This window comes from Hakea prostrata, chromosome 3, assembly GCF_041222555.1.
Source record: "Hakea prostrata isolate BN-2017 chromosome 3, UWA_Hpros_2, whole genome shotgun sequence".
NCBI lineage: Eukaryota > Viridiplantae > Streptophyta > Magnoliopsida > Proteales > Proteaceae > Hakea > Hakea prostrata.
In genome coordinates this window covers 49,814,373-49,838,850 of record NC_142602.1, presented here as the reverse complement: position 1 = coordinate 49,838,850, position 24,478 = coordinate 49,814,373, and the positions used below count along the sequence as shown (strand labels likewise).

The 24,478-nt window shown below is 37.3% G+C and overlaps 1 protein-coding gene across 1 annotated transcript; it reads right to left on the bottom strand.

The window, feature by feature from the left end:
* Window positions 1–1,097: 1,097 nt before the first annotated feature.
* Window positions 1,098–24,166, bottom strand: NPU (ATP-dependent helicase/deoxyribonuclease subunit B). The gene is made up of 9 exons (XM_089150523.1): window positions 23,910–24,166; window positions 23,738–23,800; window positions 23,590–23,645; window positions 18,200–18,293; window positions 8,097–8,157; window positions 7,584–7,665; window positions 4,245–4,300; window positions 2,609–2,672; window positions 1,098–2,467 (listed from the first exon to the last, which is right to left on the bottom strand). The coding sequence occupies exons 1-9, from the start codon at window positions 24,048–24,050 to the stop codon at window positions 2,404–2,406; spliced, it is 681 nt and encodes a 226-aa protein (XP_089006649.1). The 5' UTR covers window positions 24,051–24,166; the 3' UTR covers window positions 1,098–2,403.
* Window positions 24,167–24,478: the final 312 nt, after the last annotated feature.

Sequence of the window (24,478 nt, the reverse complement as noted above, 5' to 3'; positions counted from 1 at the left end):
GAGGCAAAAGAAAGATGTCAATATTCATGATGAGAAGTGGGGTGTAGATTTGTTAAATATTAATTCTCTATATACTAGCTTTTATCATTTACAATATATTATCTCGCCTTAGTCCAAAAAAAAATTCAATGATTTTTTGGAACTAAAAATGACTTAATTCGAAAAATAAGATTATCTTAAAAATAATATAAAAAGTGAACTCATAGTCTAATATTAGTCGAGACTTCTAGTTATATCAATGTTAATATAAAGATTAAGGTAAAAATCTAATACATGATTAGGGTCAAATTAACATTATGACTTGAACTAAAATTAGGGTCAGGATTGGGCCAAAATCAAGTGGATTACTTACTACATTGGTAATGAAGGTATAATTTATTTTTAGTAATTTTTTTACAAAACATGATCATGTTTTTAAAATTTAACAGGTGTCAAATATTCACCCATGTGGATTATAATTAATTACTCTCCATATGGGTGGAGGGTCCAGATTCAAATCAGGGCCAAAATCATGGGCCTAGATTAAGGCTAGGATCAGGGTCAGAATTAGGGCCAATCAGGGCCAAAATCAAGGACGGGCCGGGATGGGCTGGGCGGGCCAAAGAGTAATCCCAGGCCCGCCCTTGGCCCTAGTTCAGGGCCAGAATATTTTGGCCCTAACCCGCCCTTAGGGCCAAAATCTTTAGCCCAAGCCCATTCAAACTCAGGGCGGGCTTAGGGCGGGTCAGGGCCAATCTTGCACTCCTACTTTGGACATTCCATTTTAGAACTTAACTGGTACTAAATAGTCTATTAGTCGTGGACTAGACGAAATTTTGTTTTGTGTTACATATAATTTACACTTACGAGAGCGAACAAAAAATTTTGCCAACTTAAGTGTGGCAGACATAAAAAAACTTCAATTTAAAACGATGTAATTTTTTTTTTCTTTTTTCGATAAACACATAAAGATGTAAACATTATAGAAATTAAGAAAGATATAACCCTAATAATTTACAAATCTGGGGCATACATGTGTAATTTCCCTATATTTATTATTTTCTTTTCTCATTTCTTCTCTTTCTTTGGTTCTCCTAATGTATACTTGGGTTAGCGGCACCCGAGTCGCTTCAGTTTATTCTTCTTCTAATTCAATAATGGAGGTGAGAAGCTAGCCAACACAGATTCAAAATAAAAGGTAAGGTTATGAATCTCCAAGAGAGGTTTAAATAATTAAATTGAACTATTTACTCGTACACAACGACACAAAATAACACCAAATTCATTGAAACCCAACATTGTAATAATCTGTATGAGGATTAGACTGGGAAGGTAGGAGACCAAATAGCTCTCTGTTTTTATGCATAGAGAAACTAAATGAAAATTATGACCAGAATCCATATTTAGCAAAACAAAAAACAATAAAGAATAAAGGGATTACGTCCTAAAACTTAATTTCTTAATGGTACAGTTGCAAAATCAACTGCAAAAGATGAAGGACATTTTTCCAGTCTAAAGAAATCCTAGGACCTATTAGCCCAAACTAACCCTTCCACTCGCAAGTCAAAATCATCATAGCAACATCCTCTCCTTGCAATTCCCACCCTTCTCCATCTCAGTGGAATGACATGAAATGGATACACACTGCAACAGAATGAGAAAAATCTTAGGAAAGGTAGAATGAAACCTCATCTTTATTGATGCTTCGGTATATAAACCCTATCCCCGGCATTGCTGCAGAAAACACTCCCAAGCGGGAAGCTCTTCTTCATAATGAAAATCTACCCTAAATATGAAACTGCATTTTGGAATTGAAACAAATCAGCAGCTCCTCAAAATATTAGCATTCACCATTTAAAGATTATCTGCACTCCCAACTTTTATTGTAATAGAGTAGCAATCTGTTCTGGTTATTACCTGCAAGAACTAAAATAAGTATTTAAAAGCCAAGAAATATAGTTCTTTAGGTGGGAAGGGTGGGAGACTGTAAGAAGAATATGGAATCCCACAACCTTGCATATAATGTGATCCACGTTGTAAAATTTTCATTTTTGTACTCGCACTAATTGAATTCGCTTCTACAAACTGAAACTTCAACATTACAGAAATCCTAGTGACTCAAAATAAAGATGAATTTACCAAAAGTTTCACTCAATTGACAAACCTTTGCCAAGTGACTCAAGGTGACCGAACAAGCAAACCTTTTCCCTCATGGATAAAATAGTACATTTCATTTCTTTTGGTAATTGGAGTTGATCAACTTTCAGAATCCGAGTCCACAGCAATATTGAGCACTGGATGATCACCAGAAGATCACACACCCACTTAATGCTTGTACAGTTCAGATTGAATGTTTAGTGATTTGCCTTTAATCACGGGAACTTCTAACCTGACCATGGGTATTAATAGCTTCAGAGAGCATCATCACTCGACCTTCGCAACCCCGCCACCAGGCATGCTGCTTTCAGCAACTGTCTCCCTCACAAACCTGAAAAAGGTAAACTCCAGGTTGTAATATGAATGCCAAAGCACAAAATCACACACTCAATGCACCTGTATCTTCTGTCCAATCCTCTTTTGTCATCTTAAGAAATATCAAATGTTGATAAGTAGAGGATGAGAAACTAACCTGGCCAATTTGTCCTGAGAGGACTGTAAGATGTAAATCGCGAGGATAAAAGACAACAAGAGGCCTGTTTGAAAAGCCACAAAAGTAAATTCTTAGGAGCCACGGTATACACACCAAAGCGGATGAGTACATCCCTCATTTGCCATAGTTCATAGAAGACCATAGAAACTGAACATTAGCTGTTCATATAATTTATATATCCAACTAAAGGAGGTAAGAGAGAGTGTGACACTGGCCAAATAGTGACTAAAAACTGTTTCAACGACCAAATTGAATATTTAATAGTTTCTCTCTTCACATCAGCATCAGTTGATCATAAAATGTCTCACCATTATACCCTACATAATCAACCAAATTCAATAGTGCTCATGAAAGCTCAAGAGGATTCTCTGTGGCCCAGCTACCCATATATCAAAGCACATTTCAATCAAATAAAAACAAATATATCTAGATTGCTTCTCCATTGAAAACAAATCCTTAATGAAAACTTGAACTGAAGCAGAAAACGGTTAACAGTCTTAACTTTTTTCAATCAACCAAAAATTTTTTTTTTTAAATTAAAATAAATTAAAAATGCAAGCAAGCTTGGCATCTCAGAGAAAAGTCAAAAATAGTACATTTACTCCTTCAAAAGATTAGAAATTTCAGCCATATTTAGATATCCTTAGTCTCTCAAGAACTTAAGATATCTTTATATGTATTTCAGGGTCAGCCTTTTGGGAGGGGTGTTGGTGTCTGCCTGTGTCTATTGTCCAGGACAGAATATACATTACTAGTGCCCCAATCAGGAGGAAGACAAGTATCTAGTGTGGTGTTTGGTATTATGACGCAGACAATTACAACTCTTTGCACATAATACCGCATTCTACACAGTTGGTTACAGTTCACAGCAATCCTGATATAAACTTCCAGTAGCATTCTCCAAAAAAAATGGCCAGTATGAAAATTCCAGTAATTGGCCACATAAATAACAAAAGAACGTTGTGGTGTTTCTGAAAGATCAAAAAGGCAATACATAACTGATGAGTAACTTCTCCTACCAGTAAAATGTCAGTAGATCACTCTCTGTCAATGAAATCCCAAACAAAATAGCCATTTACCACATGGCATCAAGTGAGTCCTCATCATCCTCATTATTGGAAGCTCAAAAAAAGAAAAGATCCTCATCCATTTTTCTGAACTCATAAGGAAAAAGATGCTGCTACCCCTCATTGGAGGAACATAAAATACACGTGCTGAATGGATGGAAATGGGACAGATGTGCACAAAGGAATCACAACATGCTAATCAAAGAAAGGGGGAAATAACCAAGGCGGCGCACCATCAGATAGACTTTTTCTTTTGGAGGAACACCATCAGATATATTCAAGAGAATATCTCTTACATATTACTGTGACATCAGGCTTTCGAGCCTGGAGCAACAGAACGGAAAGCATTTGAGGTATATACATATAGCTCAAACACAGTTGTCACAGCCTAGGAAGACCAAAGGCAAGTATGACACCACCAAGGTGCCAAATCATAGCCTAGGCAACCAAGAGGACCAGTCCAGACGAAGCTGCCTGGATGTCATGTCATCTATGATCAAACATATTAGAATCACCAAATCAAAAAAAGGGATGCAGATTTCCTCTACCTGAGCCAAATAAAACATAAAATCCAGCAGTAACATCTATCTCCGACTGCTCCACCCTGTAACAAATATCACAATAATTCCCATCACTGTCTTCAAAATGTAGAATGAACAAACAGTGGAAGTTATCATTCTTTTGCTTACAGCTTAATTTTAGAACAATCATAACAGCAAATGCTTAAATAGTGTACCCAGTGACCGTTCAAATACAAAAAGACAAACAGATGAATTTGAAAAGTCTCATAATTAATATTTCATTCTGCCACACTCTGGTTTTATTACATGCCCCCGTACTCCCATAGTAAAGGGCGCACCAGTTCACAAGGCTCCCACCACTTGGAGGTCTGGGAGGGTCATAACATGTAACTTACCCTGATTCACAGAGAAGCTGTTTCCCAATTTGAAATCATGACCGCAATGTCAAAATGGAGCATCCTTACTGTTGCACAATGTATGCCCCAAAATTTCCATCCCAAAATAGAAAATAACAAAATAGTTTGGCAGCCTCAATATCCGTATAAGAATAGCCAATGCCCTTATAGCAGCTATAACCAACCAAAATTTACTGTCTTGTTTTGACAGATCATTGCCTTAAAAAAAATGTAAAACACTATCAAAAAAAATCCCAAGACCAAAAACCAATGCCACAAAACATTCAAGTTTTGCCATATTTAGGAAATTAATAATACAACTTCAGGTCCACGGCTGATCTAAAGGCTAGCCAATATTTGGAAAGCAAAGCCAGCACAGAAATCAGAAAACCTAGAATGTTGACCTGGGAAACTTTTCAACTGCAGTGTATGTTTAAGCATAAGAGAAGAGAATGTTCGATTTAATGCAGAAATCTTAGGGGTTGAAGCAAGAGCACCAATACTATAATTTTGATTTTGTCAAGAATAAGGGACTCTTTGGCATCTGATTTAAATTTGTATTTGTCTGGCTACATTCTAATTTTACATGTGTTTGATATGATTTTATACTATTCGCATTTATTACAAACTAAAACAAACAAAAAATCACAAATAGGCTACTAAGGTCAGGACTATTTTCCTGGTCTATCTGTGATTTGCGGCAACAAATTATCTATGTTCATTTATGTGCAATATCTAGTGAGTGTGTTCATAAACGACTTAAAAAGAAGATTATAATATAAATTCATTTGATTTACAAGTGTCAGGGAAAAGGAACAAATTAAGATGCTCCCAATTGTTCTCTCCCTCATCTCCGGTGTCTCTACACTCCTCTATCCTCTGCTACATCAAGATGACAATTGCTTCTGCCATTTTTGGAAGCATCAATGGACTGCATTAGCATAGAGTATCCTCCTCTCCATGCTTTGCCGATGAAGCCATTGCATTTTAGGGAAATGACCCCACTACCCTTGAAATGTTTTGATGATCATAAACACATAAAGTTGAGATGTAATGTTTCCCTTTTGTTTAAGATGAATCAAAAGCTATATAAAACGAAACACCAAAGAAGAGAGTGTATATTGCACGGAAGCAGTCCAGTACTGATTAAAAGACAATTTAAGAACCCAAAGCATGGAAGACCAACAAATGAATATCCCCATGTGCAGGTACAAGTTCAAGACTCAGGAATGATAAGAAAGCTCTTACGGACCATGCATATAGATTAGGAAAGTAGCACATGTAATTGCATGAGAAATTCAAGTTAAAAGTTTTGAAGAAACTTATTATATGGGTAAAAGGGAGTATTGGGTCAGTCTGTAAGGATGAAACGGAATTTCAAAAACATTTTCTCAGAAAGCCCTTAAAAAGCCCACTGTCTGAGTGCCTGTCGACAGTGAGCAAAAAATGCCTATCAATTGACACCATTTCAGAGAGCTCACAATACATACCATGAAGACTCCATGGTCGATCAACAGACCAACTAGCCCCACAGGCAATGGTCCCAATTGATCGTCAATTGACCGTGGAAACAGCTGGCCTTCTCACGGCTAGTTTCCAATGACCATATTGAGTCGCTCTTGCATTCATTACATACAGAGGGAAGTGCCACCCTAAGGTCTAGTAAGTGTTTTCAACTTTCTTTTATTTAGTTTTATTATTAGTAATTGGGTGCACTTGCCTGGAATCAAAGATTTTGTAAAGGTACTCTTGCCTAGACAACGAGGTTTGTAAGAGGTGTTGTCTTCCCACCCACCATACTGAAAGGGGCATAATAGTGGAATCCTTCTAGAGGTCTAGAAGGGAGTGGACATAGTTTCATTAGAATCCAACCACAATATAATCTTGTGTCTTGTCTCAATTGTTTTATTTTATTTGCTTTAATTTGTAACTATTAATTGCAAAGACAAGGCTATACCACCAGGTAAACCTATTCACCCTCCTCTAGGTTGATTTTCATCACAGACCATCTCAATCTTTTATGCAAGCTTCATGACATTCTTCATCCTAAGCTTAAGCATCACCAGGAACCCTAGGTTTGCGGTTATCTGAAGCTATCCAATTAAGTGGGTATGTTCACAAATTGAATACGTAACTTGCCATTCACCCTACTTGTGTCAGAAAACTGAATTACCTAATGGTACAGTAGCTATTTGTTCCCAATTAATTGCTCTTGGGAGTTAGCAGAAGAGTGGGCTCTAGACAATTAGTAGTGTAGCCATAGAAGTAGGACCTTGAGGTTTCTGATTCTCCATATACGAGCCTGAAAGGATATGTTGTCGCAAATTTTTAAGCAAGCCAGCAAAGGTTTTTAGCCCTCTGGACACTTCTAAACTGCTTGAGAACAAGATGTTGAGGATTCAAAAACGAGAACAAGTACCAATGGGCTTAGAATTGAGCAACGAATTCACCTAAAGATTTCAATCACTGGGATCAGATCGGTTGAATTGGTCTTGACAGTTATAAACTGCAATTATTTCAAAACAGCAAGGTAAATATAATCGGCCAGAAGTATGCATTATCTAATCGTGGCATAGTCAAGTGTTTGTGGATGAAGACATCAATTGTTCAACACGTGCCTCAGTGAGGGTCAATGTTGTGGAGCTCAACAAGATCAACCTCATTAGAACCAACAATGTTAATCAAGTGTTCAAAAAAGTGCCTCAACCAAGGTCAGCATTGTCAACTGCAATCATAAACATTGTAAATTTTGTTTTGAGAAATAAAAGTATCAATTATTACAGTTCATAATCAATTTTATTAATAGTAGCCAAACAGGATTTATTTTTAGGCCAAATTTCTTTTTATAAATTATATTCAATAAATACAGAAATACAAATCAAGCCAAAGAGAGCCTAAGTCCCAAAATTTCATAAAGGGAAGCATCTCATTTAAGTCCTGAAACTACAAGAAACCAGATAATGAAACTAACCATGTATATCTGACAAGCAAATGTTTTGGCCAATGTTGCTGATCCCAGAACTGCTTACGTATCTCTGGATGAATTTCAATATCTGCTTAGAACAACAAAGAAGTATAGATAGGAATCATAGTCGCAAATATCACCCAAGTCATGGAAAATTGAAAGCTGAAATGGATTGCCAAAGGATGGGGATGGAAAAAGCGACTAACCAGCTACTATAGTTTAGTACACAGTTTAGACAATAACAAATTCTAGAACCATGCATCCTGACTATGCTCATGACAACGTCTTGGATCTCCAACTCGATAATGTTGATGCCATTAACCCAGACACTTTATTTTTTTCATTGGTTTTTTTCTTCTTCCTCTTTTTTTTCCCCTTATTTGTTGTTGTTCTTGCCATTGTTGTTGGGGTAAGGGAGGGGAAAAAAAGAGGGGGGGTGTTTAGGTGGGATTCTTGTCATAATATATGTACAAAAAACAGTAGATAGAGCAATGAGATTGGAGTTCCACTTTCACATACAATGATGAGGCATGTCCACAACTTTAGCCGTGACACCAAGTATATCGCCTCCTGAGTACCTCTGCACGACATGCATCCTCCATATTAAGTTCCAATCAGTTAAAATATTTTTCTAAATAATAGATGCATTATAACTTTTATAGAGATTGACATCCTTGCATCACAAAAAAAATGTATCATGGCAAGAACCTGAAAAAAAAAACTCATTCTACCAACGACTTAACGAGTGTTAGGAGATATCATTCTCATGCATTGGACTCTTGAGGTCTACAGTCTCATTAATTCTTTCATATCATTGTTACACATCAAATCTCCAGCACCCATTTAGACTTGCGGGAACTGTATGTTTGCATGTGTCTTAAAGGCTTTCAGTTAATATCAATACAAAATGATAGATAACTAATACTGTAAGCTTATACATGGAACCACATACAAATAATTTATCCCATTGTCCAGAACAATTCTTATCCTAGTCCTCATAATCTTTACTGCTATAATTCCCACAACATTCATGACGATGATGAGCACTAGGGTTTCTTCCAAAATTCATTAAAATAAGATTGTCCAATCATCCAAATTACCTGTCACTGGCAGTTAGCTAGTTCTCAAAATTTGAGACAAGTTACCTACATCATTGTGAGAGAGAAGCATCATCACAAAAAAGGGTTTGCTTTCTTTTTCAATCAATCCTTGAAATATGAACTCTAAATTGGTTTCATTGTAATAAAATAAGCTAGCAGCATAGGAAATAGGAAACTACTTGGCTACTTCCATGAGGCCATAATTCTGGTTTAGAATGACCAGTAACACCAGACCATGGGCTTGATCCGGCCAGAACTACAGGGTCGAGTATGGACCTAATTCTTGTCAAGCCTACAGATGCAATTCTTGAAATGGTGCTTATCTACATCATCTTCAGATTCAATGGTGATTTCTTTGGTTGTTGATAACATCTCGACAGTGATCATAGTTCAAAATCTTATTTCAGCAGACCATCAAAATTCCACCAAAACAATTATCTTTTCTAGGGTTTTGCCACGCCATTTTGGGGAATGTTTAACTGAAAGGACTGAATTTTCAACCTGGATTTTGCCTCCTATTCCATGTTGATTAAACTCAGTGCAAGATGCCAGTGTCATTCTACCCATCATCTATGGATAAAATAGCAATTTTTCTATTGGTCAAACAAACTCTGGTCTTGAAAACACAGGTAAGCATGGGCTAGTCTGCCTTTGATACTAATTAATCCAACCTCAAATTCAAGATTGTGGGTCTCCGACTCAAGCAAGCCCAATGATCAGATCTGAGCATGGTTCAAAATTCAGGTTCATCTCGCCATCTCGCCCTTTGGCGAGATGATCGAAATGCCAAAATTTCAGCAAAATTTCAGAATTTTTTTTTAGTTTCGACTCTATTTTGGTGGGTTTTTGGTGTCCAACCTAACTTATGGTCAACAAACACAATGGAAGCCTTATTTTTGCCTAAAACCTAACCCAAAGTGGTGTTCTTGTTCGACTCACGCCCAGCTATATGCAGGTGAAACTCAAGGTCTAAAACATGTATTTTCTCAAATATAAATACAAATATTAAGCAAAAAACATTAAGATTTTCATTAAAATGTGCCAACAAATATAACAAGTAGAGATCAATAAAGAAGCATATGTCGTGTTGGATCCATCACTTGGTTCATAAAGTACTCTGAATACTCGACATAAGAATCATTGGCCTTCTATAGGTAGCATCATCAACATTAAGTAGATACTGTATCCTAGGAAAATGTATCGTACAGCTATGGACTGTAACCCGGTTGTAGAACTGGCATAACTGGTTATGCTGGTCCTGATGGAAATCCAAAGATGGAGTCCACAAATGATGCACTTAATTCATTTATGCAGACATGCTATTGGAATTAGCAGATGAACCACCACATGCTCCACCATATCCATATCCATAAGTCCTAAGCCCTGTACGGTACAACCCCTTGGAATTTTCAAAATTTCACCGAAATTTTCAAGATCTTGGCAAAATTTAACCAAGATTTTTGAAATTTTGGCAAAGTCACAGAAATATCGATTATATTTAGCCAAGATATTGAACTTTTTAATTTTGAGGCCTATTTTGTTTAGGTACTTGCTGAGATGGTGAAATTGCTCAAAATTTCATACTATGGATCTAAAATGAAGAAAGCAACCGCATTATTAAGGACGGAAATCACATAAAAAGGACTCTTTGTGACTCTTAAGACACTCGATAAACAGAACAGAACTCTAACTATTAAGTATGGTAAACTAACTAAAACAAATCCCCCACCCCTGAATGAACAAATTATCAAACACTGGACTACTAGTATTGCATACAAATTTTATTCCCATCTTATAGGATTATAAATTAGGCCTATTACAATCAAACCCCCTAAAAACAATATAAGGCCCAGTCTACAATATAACCACCTAAAGGTCCTTTTTAGCCCATTGGTCAACACCTTATGAACGTCCCAGACTTGGATATAGGCCTCCTAATGCAGACTCGAGAAGGGTCTGCTATGATGGGCAATCACAAGGGAGAATTAGAAGAAGAGAGAAATTGCATAAGAGAAGGGGGGGAGAAAAGTGAGCATGCTCATAGCCACAAAAGCTCTTGCAAACCACAAACTCAATCCCTGTAAAATCTTCATCCTAATACAAGCCATTTAAAAGTAAAATATCCAAATAATGAAGGAAACTAATAAAGAAAAATCAATTTTAACAAGGGTAATTTCCCAAGTATCCTGTCAACTCTAACTCAACTCTTAAAAACATATCCCCCTTTCTAAAAATGAAGGAATAACATATTATTACCAAAATAAAATAAATTTATAATACTCTACTAGACCCTCTAAATCTTGGTCTAGGAAACTTACAGGTTTGTATAAGTCCACGTCAAGGTTTCTGCACCAATGGTAAGTAAATGCAGAAGTGACCTTTTCACTCAATTCAGCGACCTATTTATTGCGTTTATCATAAAGTAAAACTAAGGGGCTGGCCTTGTAAGTGAGATTGAGGCAGCAAAATCGTTGATGGTGATTTTTGGGTGATGTGGATAAAAAATGGTAGAGGAGAGAGAAGGTTCAGATATTAGGAGAGGAATTCGGCTTTGGAGTAGGGAGGCCTTTCCAGCAGTTGCTCCAGCAGGGAAGGTGGTGATGAATGGGCGACTCAAGCACTAGTTAGGAAGATGACCCATGCAGGGGTTGTTGTAGGAGGATCGAATTTTTCAGTGTATTGTCATCCCTCAATTAGCCTACGAGGAACAACGCAATCTTTATAAATTTTCATTAATTTGTAGATTTAATTTTCATCACACGTTGATGGGTGTGGTGCGATGGCCGACGGGAAATTCATCAAATGTGGAAGCTTACAGTCCCCTTTTCTGCATTCTCGGGGAAAGGGTCATGTCATTTTTCAGTTCGGGAATGAGAATGACACGATAGTAGATAGGCGACGGAACCCCTTTAAGCTGGACTCGCGATTGTTATGGTTTCAGCTTTGGAAGCCAGATTTAATGTTCATATGGCACAATCTTCATAGAAGTTAGTTTGGGTTCATTTACAGGATCTTCCAATGGAATACTAGCATTTAAAATTCTATTATCAATTCTGGACAAGATAACTCATGCGGGGGCATTGGGCAATTTTGCTCATGTTTTGGTTAAAGAGGACTTGGACGTGTAGCAAGTAGAAGAGGTGCAAATCGATGTGAGCCAAGATCCTCCATAGTGTTCAGCCTCCTAGAGAAGGTGGTGCATGAGAATGGTCTGCTGAAATGCTTCTCTTGTAAACGAATTGGACACCATGTCAATTACTGCAATTCAAGGAAAATTTCAGCTCCGACGGAAGCACAATCAGTCAAGTTGCTAGAACAAGAGAAGAGGGTGGCAAACACTGGCAATCTAGAGAAAAGAGAGGATTCAGATGAGGACGAATTTGTTCAAGGACTCTAGGGGCGGCGAACTCTGTAATTTAGAGGGGAGAGAGGATTCGATTGATGGAAACTTTGGTCCAACAAGGACTCTATGGGAGGAGGTGTCAAAGGTGGTTAAGACTCCTTTGATCTCTCAGTCTTTTGACGCTCAAATACCGTCAGATGACATCAGGTCCCGCTCAAATACCGTCAGATGACATCGGGTCCCACACGCCTAGTACAGATCAAGAATATTCAATATTTGAAATTCAAAATTTAGATGTGGGAAATTTAGATAAAGGCGTAGACCCTCTTCTCTCCACTAAATACTTTCAAATTCGGATGATGTGCCATACTCATCCAAATCTCATCACTTTGATTAGAATAGACTCGTGGACCCACTCAGGGCCCACCTAGGGTAAAAAGGGTATGAAGTGAACGTTCTACATCGAAGGGAGGAAAACATGGGATCAACTTGATCAAGCGAGGTGATTGAACACTCTCTATGGCAAATTCAAACTTTGAATGTGATCCGACATATAAGGATTCTCTTTATAACTCTCCATCTCAAAATTCGAATGGACTGTCACTCTCATCGAACCTCATCCTCTAAATGAGGATCGACTTGTGGATCCCACTCTGGGTCCACCTCAGGTAAAAGGGAGAATTGATTGTTCAACGTGCATCGGAGGAAATGTGAAGATTAATTACTCAAGGAAAGTAATTCCAAATTCCCAAAAATTAGGAGCGGACCACCTTTCTCAATTGGGCCATGTGGCCAGGCCTAACAAGAAAGGGGTTTGCTATGCACCCAAGTGAGGGAAGGGTTTCAGTTCATGGGCGTGGACATCATTAGTCTTCCCCGCCCATTCAGATGAATGGTTTTCATAACGATTTTGAAATTTTGGAGAGAGTGGGTCGAGCACTAGTGACCACCTTTTTCAATTGGGCCTCGCGGCCAGGCCCAAAAAGAAACAGGTTTGCTAAGCACCCAAGTGAGGGAAGGGTTTTAGTTCGTGGGCGTGGACATCATTAGTCTTCCCAGCCCGTTCAGACGGATGGTTTTCATAACGCTTTTGAAATTTTGGAGAGGGTGGGTCGAGCACTAGTGGAGGAGGCTTCAAACCATGCTAGCAAATCTTCTGCGGCTCAAATGGAAGGTACCAATTTACACTAATTTTCTAGGAATATTCTTTTTTGGAATGTAAGGGGTAACTTGGTAAGAAGAAGAAGACAGCAGGCAATGCCCTCAGTCTAGTGAGATTTGGGGGTATTGGGGCAATTGATGTTGCAGGGTTGAGTGTTTTCAGTTCCTTCTATTCTTTATTTTCTTTTATTATTTCTTAATAAAGTTAACCTTTTATTAATAAAAAATAAAAAAAGAGGAAGGGGGCAGGCCTTGGCATGCTGGTTGGTGGACCACAATTGTAGCTTGAGGTCAAGGTACTGAAATAGTTTGAGCAAAAATTGTTGGGATAAGGGTGCATAGGAAAATCCCCCACCCCCAGATTGCTTGTGCGGAAGCCTTCGGCACCAGACTCACCCTGATTGTAAAAAGAAAGTAATTAGAATTTCTTTGGATTCAAAAAAAAATTAGCAACTTTGCTAACAATTACAGATTTTCCTGTATGGTCGAAAGAGTCCTCCAAATATTCTACTCTTGAACTGGAGACCATATGATATTTTGGAATTCAAGTTTAATATGAAGAGAGAAGAGAAGTTAGGCTCATTGACAGGCAAACTCTTCCGATGCACTTCCAAAAGAGTTGAGCACTTGACCAACCTGCTTTGGTTCTATGATTGTTAGGTTTCACCTAAAGGCCTGAACTAATAGGGAAGGGCAAAGTCGACAGATGCATCAACAAATAACCGCAGGAACAGTCCATCCTTAATCAACATTTTAGCTATAATTCAATTTAATACCTACTCTAAGATTAATACTCTTTATCTTTTGATCAGTTTATCCTTGTTTAATCAATCTGTTTCTTTTATCCTCAATTCAAATAGGACATTCAATTAGATTTCTTATCTTTCCTGAATTCTGTTACAATGTAATTACTTGTCAGTGCAGAGAAAAGCCTTTGCAGCTACTGTTCATGTCAAGAGAACTTGTTTTACTTTGCTTAGGTTTCTCATCATCTCTCGCAAATTGCATTTTTGCCCTATTTACCATACATTTTATTTGCACTTTCAACCACAGGGTAGGCTGCCCTTAGGATCATTATACCCTGCATGCGTTATTGGCATTTTTTTTATCTTTTTTTCGCTAGGGTTGCTGTCACCTAATATACTCTCTTTCTCGATAGACTCAATTATTCAATAGGGGTAAAGTAAAGAAGCTCTCAAACAATATGGACCATCACCATTCAGTTTAACCTCCCTGCCCCCAACCAAATTCCAGTAATTTGATGACTCCTGTGACTGAAAGAAATTCAAAATTACATTACCCCTCAACTGCTGAGTCTTATAAGTAATTCCATCTTGTGGACTATAATTAAAACATGCTTCTGCTTAAAACCTTCCCAATTTGCCCATCCACCTTGAATAGAGACCAATTGATCCCCTATGTATTTATCACGCAAAAGGCAACTGAAGGCGGCGAAGGGGAGCCTAACTGCTTAGACAAGAAGGTACCACGCCCACTTAGGCATTTCCTAGGTGACCTAGGTGACCAAGGCAGCCAAATTATTTAGTATGCTACAATATGCACCATGAATTAAAAAAAAAAAAATTATAATAATAATAAAATAAAATCAACATTAAGCCAACATTCACCAAAAATCAATATAAAACCCATCAAGTCATCAAATATCACCACAGAAATAGAAAACAGCAAAACTGATGAAGCAAGTTATTGGAAATTTGAACAATCAAGAAACACATTTTATTTATGCTGTTCTTGGAATCTGTCATTGTCCTGGCATACCTAATCTTACTTTAGGTTTATTTTAAAAATAAGATATTATCTATATAAATAATTAATATCTCCTCGATCTAGAGAAGTTTCTTGTTCTGTAAGAAACGTTGTCCATCCTGGTATATGATATATGGAGCAGAATGTTGGGCCGTAAAGAATTGGCATATAGAAAGGCTACGTGTTGTAGAGAGATGAAGATAAAGATGAATGTGCGACAAAATTTGAAGGACAAAGTGGAGGAACAAATGTATTAAAGCTGACACAGGAATCACTCAAATCAACGACAATCTCTAACAATGTCGTCTGAGGTAGTTTAGCCATGTGCAAAACAGGCCTGAGGGAGCCCCAGATAAGGAGCAGTTTGATTCTGATTGAACGACCTAAAAGAGCTAAGGCCTTCGAAGAGGAGCTAAAAGAACTAAGGGCAGCCTAAGACAACCACAGGTGAGGTTATGAAGAATGAAGTGTATAGTTGAGGCTTATGCCAAGTATGACCTCATATGGAGCCAACCAAAGGGCTAGGATCCATGTTATTAATACCATGTAGCTAAGATTTTCCAACTTTCCTCTTGGTTTTGTTTTCTATTTTCCATCTCATTTTTTCTCATCTTACCTTCTTTTTTTTCTTTCTTTCTTTTTTAATTCTTCATCCCAATTACTTTCCTTTCCCTTTTTTGTGGATATCAATTTTCCTAAGTTCAACTTGAAAGGATTCAAGAAGCAGACCAATTTAGATGGGATACGAGAGCTTTTGTTGTTCTTGTTCTTGTTTTCAAAGCAGTTTGACTGTCTAACAAATTTAATTTTACATGAGACATTTTGCAATAGTAGAGGTAGAGCATAAAAAACAGCTCTCCGTCCAAGATTTCTTAAATCTGATTCATATTAAAGCAGTTATTCTTTGGTCAAACCTTTTCTCATATTTGTGAATATTATCAAATCACTCTGAAGAAAAAATAATCTTTTAGACATCAAAATGAACAAATATTTTACTACTCTTTTGATTTTTAGCAAGGTTTTACCATATTACAATTTATGGAATTTTTGGATTAATAAAAACCTTGACATTAGCAAGTTAGAAATTTCACCAGTTTATTTTCACTCTGAACTAGGGGGTTTGACTTGTAATCCTTTTCGGAATTTTATATTTTGACTATCTTTATTGGATATCAATTTTCAATAGGAGATTATTTGTTTATTCATGAAAGAAATCTCACTAAAAGCTCTCTTGGCATAATTTATGTTTATATTTATAACTTATTTATGATAATCAATTATGATAATACTATAATAGATCATGACTGATAAATAACAGTCATCCTAGACATAATATATTACATAACAAGAAATAGGCTTGATATAGTTGGGTGAATATTATATTATGCATTATCAGTCTGGTTTTAGTTGATCTTGGTTTACCTTGTAAATGTATATATTGGCTTTGGCTTTGGTTTTGGTTCGTTTATATTGTCTTGGGTTAGTTTTGATATCCCTAAGATATTATTGAAGTGGAGATGGGAGCAAGGTGGAGGTTGGAGAGAGAGAAAAGCAACGTCTTGTCTAAATTTTTGTCATTTTACCATTTTAACCCCACTTAAGTAGTAATTCTGCACATGCTCATTAATGATACCCACATAAAAAAAATTAACAATATATGGTGATAAATCATACAACACCTCTGGCATTTACCTATTTATGCATTTAAGTTTAAATTGATTTATTTTAGTGAAAAATAGGGGTCATAATCGTACCAAATACATTTATTTATATCTAGAAGTCAAAAAATCATTAATTTAAATTGTACCAAAGAAAGCCTAAAATGATGTTGGCATAACAAAACCTAAACTTGAGGCTCGGAATCCCCCTTCCCCTATGGGGATCTCTAGGAAGTTGACTTTTTTTATGTACTCAATAATACAAACAGCTTACCTATCAGAGAAAAAGAAAAAGAAAGTGCATGGCAAACCTGATTATTTGCAACCAAGGCATCCGATACTACTACAGCAACAGTTACCTAGACCCCAATAAATCTGCCTGGACACCTAGGTAACACCTTGACATTATGTACCCTTGTGCTCCCATGGAAAAGATCACAGGGCCTCCTAATGCAAAAGTGACCTCAAACCGGAGAAACTGGTAGGAGATCTCTGTTAAAGAGAGTCCTTCGCGTAAATTGCTTTGAATAGGTAGATCAATTGCAACCAGAATCAACAAACTAATGAAGACAAAATATAATAATTAGGACTCTTTTTTTTTTTTTTTTTTTTGGGGGGGGGGGGGCATAAGAAAGAAGATCATGGAAGGATAATAAGAAGGGGATATAGAAGAAGGATAGATAGAAGAAGGGGTATGGGATGGGCTATCTCAACCCTAGGTCTCTCAACCATAGCTACCTCAGCTGTTGAACATGGATTCCTCCATAAGCAATGGCAACATGGCCAGCAAATTTTATTTCACACAAAAAAATAAAAAAAATAAAAATCTCTGAACTGAAAATAGAAACTAATAACTTGGGCGCTAGTGACAATAGAATCTTATGGAAAATAGAAACTAATAAAAAGTAGAAACCACTAGGCTTCATAATTCAGCCACATGCATAACATCTAAAATAAAAACTAAACTAGGATCCAAAATCTTCATGTAATCTGATTTTGGCGACCCACAAAATCCTCTATGAATATTCCCAATATGTCAAGTTGTCAACTAGTGGGCAGTGACACCGTTGAAGTGAACAGTGTTTTGGCCTCTTTTTGGCCCTACTAAAAGACCATCTGGATTGAATGGACTGGCTTGAGCCTGCCTGGCCCATTGCTAGTCCACTTCGTCCTGCTTCCATGGTTTTCTTGTTTCCAGCCTTTGATTCTAAATCACCTCCCCTGTAGAGGGACATAAAGACCAGGTCTACTCTTGATTTCCGATCTAATCAGGATGCTGGACCTCCATAATGGTACCTCATCACAGAGAGGTAGCATAAAATTAAACGGAAGTTAAATAAGCCCAAACAGACCATCAGTAGAAGCTTTAAGGTTTTCCAATCTCTGGCTAGAGAAAATGGGTGTTATTAGCATCATGATTAGTTCTTGCAGAATCTTCAACATTTTTGGTTTGGCTGGGTAATGGATTGGTTCTTGGATATTTCACATTTCACCTCATAACAGTGCCTTTCATTGATTTCTTTTCCAAGCATGAATATTCTTCATAATGTTTTAAAATTTAAAAAAGAAGTGCATCATCACACGCCATATTACCAGCTGGACATCAATCATTGGAACTTCTGCGCTCTTCCGATTAATTATAAAAAGCCATGGAATAAGGAACTTCTCCCTCCCGACTTGAAATGATCTGCATAGACAACCATTTCATAAATTTTTGGACTGTAATGAAAACAAGATATGCATACAACCATGGACTTGTTATGTACAATAAGAAACTAAAGGAGGCAAATGTGTGGAACAATAGGAATAAGATATGCATACAACCATGGACTTGTGATATAGAACCAGAAACTAAAGGAGGCAAATACGTGAAACAGTAGGAATAGATTTAATTAAAAGGAAAATATACTTTAAATTGAGAAATCAAAAGGATAGTATAGTCCCCACTGAATTCAGGTCAAGTAGATACATACAAAATATTCCTATGAGTACCTTAGGAAAACCAATTCCCATTAGCCTTCCAAAATCCTAAACATGGGAAACTAGAAGACAATGGTCATCCAAGACAACCTCTAGTACAACAGCCATCTGACTAGATAAAGTTGCTAACTTTTGCAAATACTATGGACTCCCAGCACAAGTATCCTTGCCATCAGCTGCCACCCCAAGGCAGATGAAAACAGCATGAAAAAACATTGTCCAAAAGACTTTGCCCATCAACCAAAAGATCCCAAGTGTACTATGCTAAAACTTAACATGAAATGAGAAAACCGTAGGTAGTTCAATTATTAAGGAAATAAGCACTATGTTGATAAATAAGACAACCTATTTCCTATAAGTAGAGTCTTTATTTCCCACATTTAAGAATCTAAAGGGAAAAATAGTAGGCAAGAAGCATTGGTATGATCCAGACAATGTCCAGCAAGACAGAAGTCACCAATCCACTCTTGAAGGCTTCGATGAGAGTAAGGTACTTTCATCCAGATCTTGGCAACCAGTGGGATAAGAAAATTACTATTGGTTATTGGTAGCCAAACCAACTCCATACAACATTATGCCAAAAAAATTGAGCAAAAGGATAGCCTATGGCGACTAAGGGAAATGATGATTGGAAGAAGTTTGCAACTATGCAAGCAAGAAGCTCTATTTATAAGTGAAATTGATGGCAAAATATGTAGGATAAACAAAGAATCAGGAAGTCAGTTATGGCTGACGGGGCAAATAAAGCTCATGGTAAGAGAATTCTCAAGATCCCACCGAGAGTTTGCGAGATTTCTCACTTTTCCGTTTAGCAAGACGAAATGATTGTCCACAAGATGATGTGCTTAGCACGTAGGGTCCCAAATCTCAACTCCCGAGTAGTAACTTTGATGATGTGTTTATCAACTGAACTTTGTAATTTGAACAATGAACATGTGTAATGTATTTAATTAGTTTGAATTTTGACTTGGAGCACTAACTTATGAGTTATGAGTATATGATGTGTACAATAGGCCATTTCTCATATGGGATCCGAAGTGGAACTCAAATTTACACTCTCTTTTTGTCATAATTCTAAGGTCACTAGTTGTTTAGAAGGGCTGAAATAGAATGGACAGCTACTTTCAACTCAAATGACCCTCAAGTTGGGCCTTCAAGTTGCAGTAAAAAATTTCACCCACTCAGCAAGATCTTACAAAGATCTTGAGCCAACTCTCTTGTCTAAGTTGGCAAGATAACACTTGAGATTGAGATCTTAAACCATCATAAAGCTCAATGACATGGTACAGGTCAGGCATCTATAATTATATTGGTACACAACAGTCAGCAAAATAGATGAAATTGGAAGAACTACTTTTAAGGCAAGACAGTGGGACAATTGGAGGTAGAGAACCATGATAGAAGGATCTTGTAGCAACTAGCAAGTACAACAGACAAAGCAAAATCAAACGAATGCCAAAAACCCAAAAACTCAAGGCAACAAGGGGTTCTGTACCCCTTCTGCAAGTGAAAGCATTCTTAAGACAACATAGATGAGGATTTAAACACCTTAAAATGAAGCTTGACATCTAGCATACGTTGCTTGGCAGAGTGGTCCGAGGTAACAAAAAGATGGTGGCTAAATGCATATGACTTGGCCCTTCATACAGTGAACCATAGTTTGAAATTTTGTCCCATCTCAGGTCTTGATGGACCAAAACCATGAATTTAGTGGAAACAAGTTTTTCTGAGTATTGCTTGGCCGTCTCATGTGCAGAAAGACCAAAATGACAAACATACATAATGAAATGACCAAAACACTGAAATTTCAATGGGAAAGCGCATTTTTGGAGACCGAAATGAACAAGATTCAAAAATGTAATGTCACAATTTGGTAGAAACATCATCTTTCTTGGGTTTCAACATTTCATATGATGTTACGTCTCAAGGAGTCAACATTAGAGAAATATTCAAATTTTGCCGAGAAGGGTAGGTTACAATTCAGAACTGAGTAGATATCATGGAAGGAGTTATCAAGAAGGGTTTGCTTGTTGATCTAATTTCAATTTATTAAGCTTCTTCCAAACTGAATAAATACTAAAGGCTTCCATAGGCCTAAAAGGGGATCGTAAAAAATGCAGTGTCAAGTAAAGGCAAGTTGAGGAACCAGGGATGCATCTAAACACAAGTAGAAGGATTAATGTAAAGTGGAAGCCCAAGGGTCAAGGAAAACCCTAAACTTGCTGCCCACCAAGCTAGGTTGCTGCACAGCAGCACAATAATGGGCTTGCATAAGTCTCATGCTTAGAGCTTTTCGACTGAAAAAAAGTTTGGCTGGGTAAGGACAGTATTGGTAATTATGCACAGCCAGGTTAGAACAGTCTGGTCCTCCTATTTAAATTCATTATGTGAATATTTTATTTCAGATTTAGATTGTAATAAGACACCCATGATGGAAGTCCATGCAAGGGTCATCCTATAAGACCTAGATCGAGTACAAGTAGAAAACCCAATGTTAGTCTAGATAGATCAAGTACAAGTAGAAAACCCAATGTTAGTCTAAGTCCATGTCCTAATTCAATATGCCTTCCACTTTAAGGCTATAAATAACCACCGCCACCCCACACCTCAACCACGCCCAAGAAAAAAGACCCACAATAACCAGAGTCGATCAGAAGAAATTACCATGATTATTTAAGAAAGTTATTCAGCTCTCCCACTATTCTATTATCTCTTTACTGTTCTCAATTAGAATAGTGACCAAGCCTTGGTGTCATGTTCAAATCTCGATCTCAAGGCCCATCTCACCAACTCAAAAAAGAGAGTTGGCTTGAGATCTCAGCAAGATGTCGCCGAGTTGGTGGAGTTTTTCCCCCCAACTCATGGTTCCAAATCAAGGGGGATTAAGGAGCATCTGGAGCTGAACTTGTTATCCAGCATATCTCAGCCCTCCTGGACACACTAGGAACCTCGACTTTATGAAGAAGAAAAAATATTAATATAAATATGAGTGCCACTCCAGACCCAAATAGGAAACCACTATGCTGAAAAAAAATCCTTAAACTGGCCTATTGTACGCATTAGATGCTCATACATTGATGCTCAAAGTTTGAAATTCAGACAAGTATAATACATTAAACATGTTCATGGTTCATACAAAGTTCAAATGGTAATCCAATCATCAAAGTTACAAATTGAAGGTTGATCCTGAGATGTCTCGCTAAATGGAGAAATCTCATGAGATCTCGGGGAGACCTTGAGAGGTCTCCAACTAAACTTGGAGTGGTACCTCCAAAGTATTTGCTTAAAGGTTTCCATTGAAGACAATTAGGAATCCTTCAATTGGGTGTGGACTCAGCCTATACAAGTCACTCCAGCTCCTCCACAAATTTAGACAAAGCTTTCCCACTCGCTAACTGCCATCCAGCATCCCCATCTCATTCTCTATTATTCCCAATCAATTTCTATTTGATTCCCCTAACCCCCCCCCCCAACCCCGAAGAAATTTGAACCTTACTCTGCCCTATAATCAAGGAACCTAAGAACTCAAAAACCAGCCATCACAATCCCTTGGGGATCTGAATTACATATCCTCCTCAAAACCATTAACCCCAATCCAAACCTCAATGGTGGAAGCCTCAGGCTTCTTATACTCTTGTCTAACTGGAAACCTAGTAATGTTTAGCAAGCCACACACCTTTAATGGAGTTCTTGCAAGTATTAAATAACCAACCAAGATACCAGCCAATGCGACCAAATTATAAGTTGAAGACTACTCCAAAACCATGCCAACAAGCATGACCAAACCAAAAGCCCTTGGTCTTGCACTTTTAACATTAGCAAGGTTTGATAGCTTTTTCTCCAGCTGGCTCTCCAACATGGCTCAATAATACCAACTAAGCATTCCAAGACTCCTAAGTCCCCAAAGAACCAAGAAAAGAAAAACACTCTGCTACTGATATCAGTTCTGCACTAAATATTTTTTCTAGTATATTATAAATTAAAATCTGAATAAGTTTATGGGCAGTTCTTGCTTAAAGGAGTCAGTTTTTTATTCTCCTCTTTAAAGCACTAGAACTTTCTCTTCTATAGTCTCCCCAAGCAACTTTTTCAAACTAGATACTGTCTTATGTTATCTATGACTGAATTTTTGTACCTAGCATTGAAGATCAACTTGCACCGACATATTTTGGTGGTTGGTGGACTACCCAAATGACCTGATTTTTTAGATCTATGATTGAAGTAGAGAGCTTGGGCTTGTTAGAGCCATCACTGATTTCATTACTGATGGGGTGCAAGGATATAGCTCCACACTCTTTAGCACAAGATTTTGAGTCTCACATGTCTACCATTTCACCACAAAGGGATCTTGAGAGTGAATCATATTTCATGAATATAATATCTATTTAGTGTCATGTAAATGTATAACTAAGGTTTAGTGTTGAGTAATTCTTTTGAGTGACCATGTTATATAGGCCCTAGGGAGACATCCAATTGCTTTCGATTTGATTTATCCACATATGGTATGACTCAACCCGATGGTTCAACCCATGTACCGGATTGAAACTTATGCTCTCTTACAGAATCATAATGAGATTTGGATTTTCGGGGTTTTGGGTGAGTTTTTGTAACATTGTTTTGTCAACTAGTTAAGAGATCTCCATTGTAATCTTCTTCCTACATAATCAAGTTCTTTTCTCCATCGTATGGGCATAATATATTGCATTGGTATGTGAACCACTGTCTACCGTTTGTGTCCTTTTCTATTCGTGATTTCTTAGTATTTGTTCTACCATCGTAAGTGAGAAATAACTGGTTTTCTTATTTCCCCATTTAGCAAAAGCATATTCGCTACTTCACAGAGCCGGATCATCAGCCTTCTTGCTTTATACACTAATCATCTAACCAAGAGAAAAAGGAATTTCTAGTATGTGCTAAGATAGAAAAGCCAACGTGCAGCACCTGAATTCAAAACGTAACTAAGTAGCAAGTGAAGAATTATGCGGGCTAAAAGTTCTTCTTACACTTTATAAGGATCAGCACCAGTGTAACCCGTAGGCTTCGCTATGGGCATCAATACCTATAATTACCAAACGAAGCCGAGAATTATTTAACGGAAAAGGGAAAAGTTAGAAGTCTATTAGGTTTCGATATTAAGTTAAAGAACTGTACCTCGCGATTTACAGCAAAAGTTGGGCAATGGCGACCGATCACATCATGCCAAGGAGTTCTGGTCTGAAATTGTTGAAAGAAAAAACAGAAAATTTGTAAGTTTGGCGAAATCCAAAACCGGAGCTATGGTAACAACGAAATGATGAAAACACTCTCTCTGTTTTGTTCATACCGAATGGTATTGACCCATCTTGCTCATGGGAATGATATCTCCAGGCCTGTAAGAATGACCAATTGATACGAACAGGAACAAAAACAAAAATAACAACACATCTGAGGATCTGGTGGAGTAACCCCTGTAATTCCTCACCATTATTGACGATTCTCCGATGAACTATTCGCCCAGGAAAAAAGAACTTCTGAGTTAAGGGGTGAAATGAAAATACAAGGACTTAGGGTTCCGATGAACACGCACAAGGGCCACGCCCGCGTGACTATTAACGACCTTAACGATGAGAATCGCGCTTTGGATGATTTTTATTTGAAAAAATTCAACTACTCTGCTGTATTTACTTTTTATTTACTTTTACTTCCTTATCAGAAGTTTTACTTTTGATTTTTTTAAACGTAAATTTTTACCTCTTATCCTCCCCGATATTTTAAAATTGCCAAATGGCCGACCTTTTGTTTTAGCTTTTGAATCATTTATATATATATATATATATATATATTTTAAGGAACAATTATTATTGTCCCTGTAATATGAAATTAATACTGCTTTATCTTATGTACTTTTTAAAA

What these genes read in the sequence shown, in the direction of transcription:
- NPU (XM_089150523.1), bottom strand. Translation starts at nt 24,050, where the DNA reads ATGGTGAGGAATTACAGGGGTTACTCCACCAGATCCTCAGATGTGTTG. An exon ending in CTTTTGCTGTAAATCGCGAG is followed by an intron (nt 23,646 to 23,737) that starts GTACAGTTCTTT and finishes TGGTAATTATAG; the next exon opens with GTATTGATGCCCATAGCGAA. An exon ending in TGTGGACATGCCTCATCATT is followed by an intron (nt 7,666 to 8,096) that starts GTATGTGAAAGT and finishes TGTTCTAAGCAG; the next exon opens with ATATTGAAATTCATCCAGAG.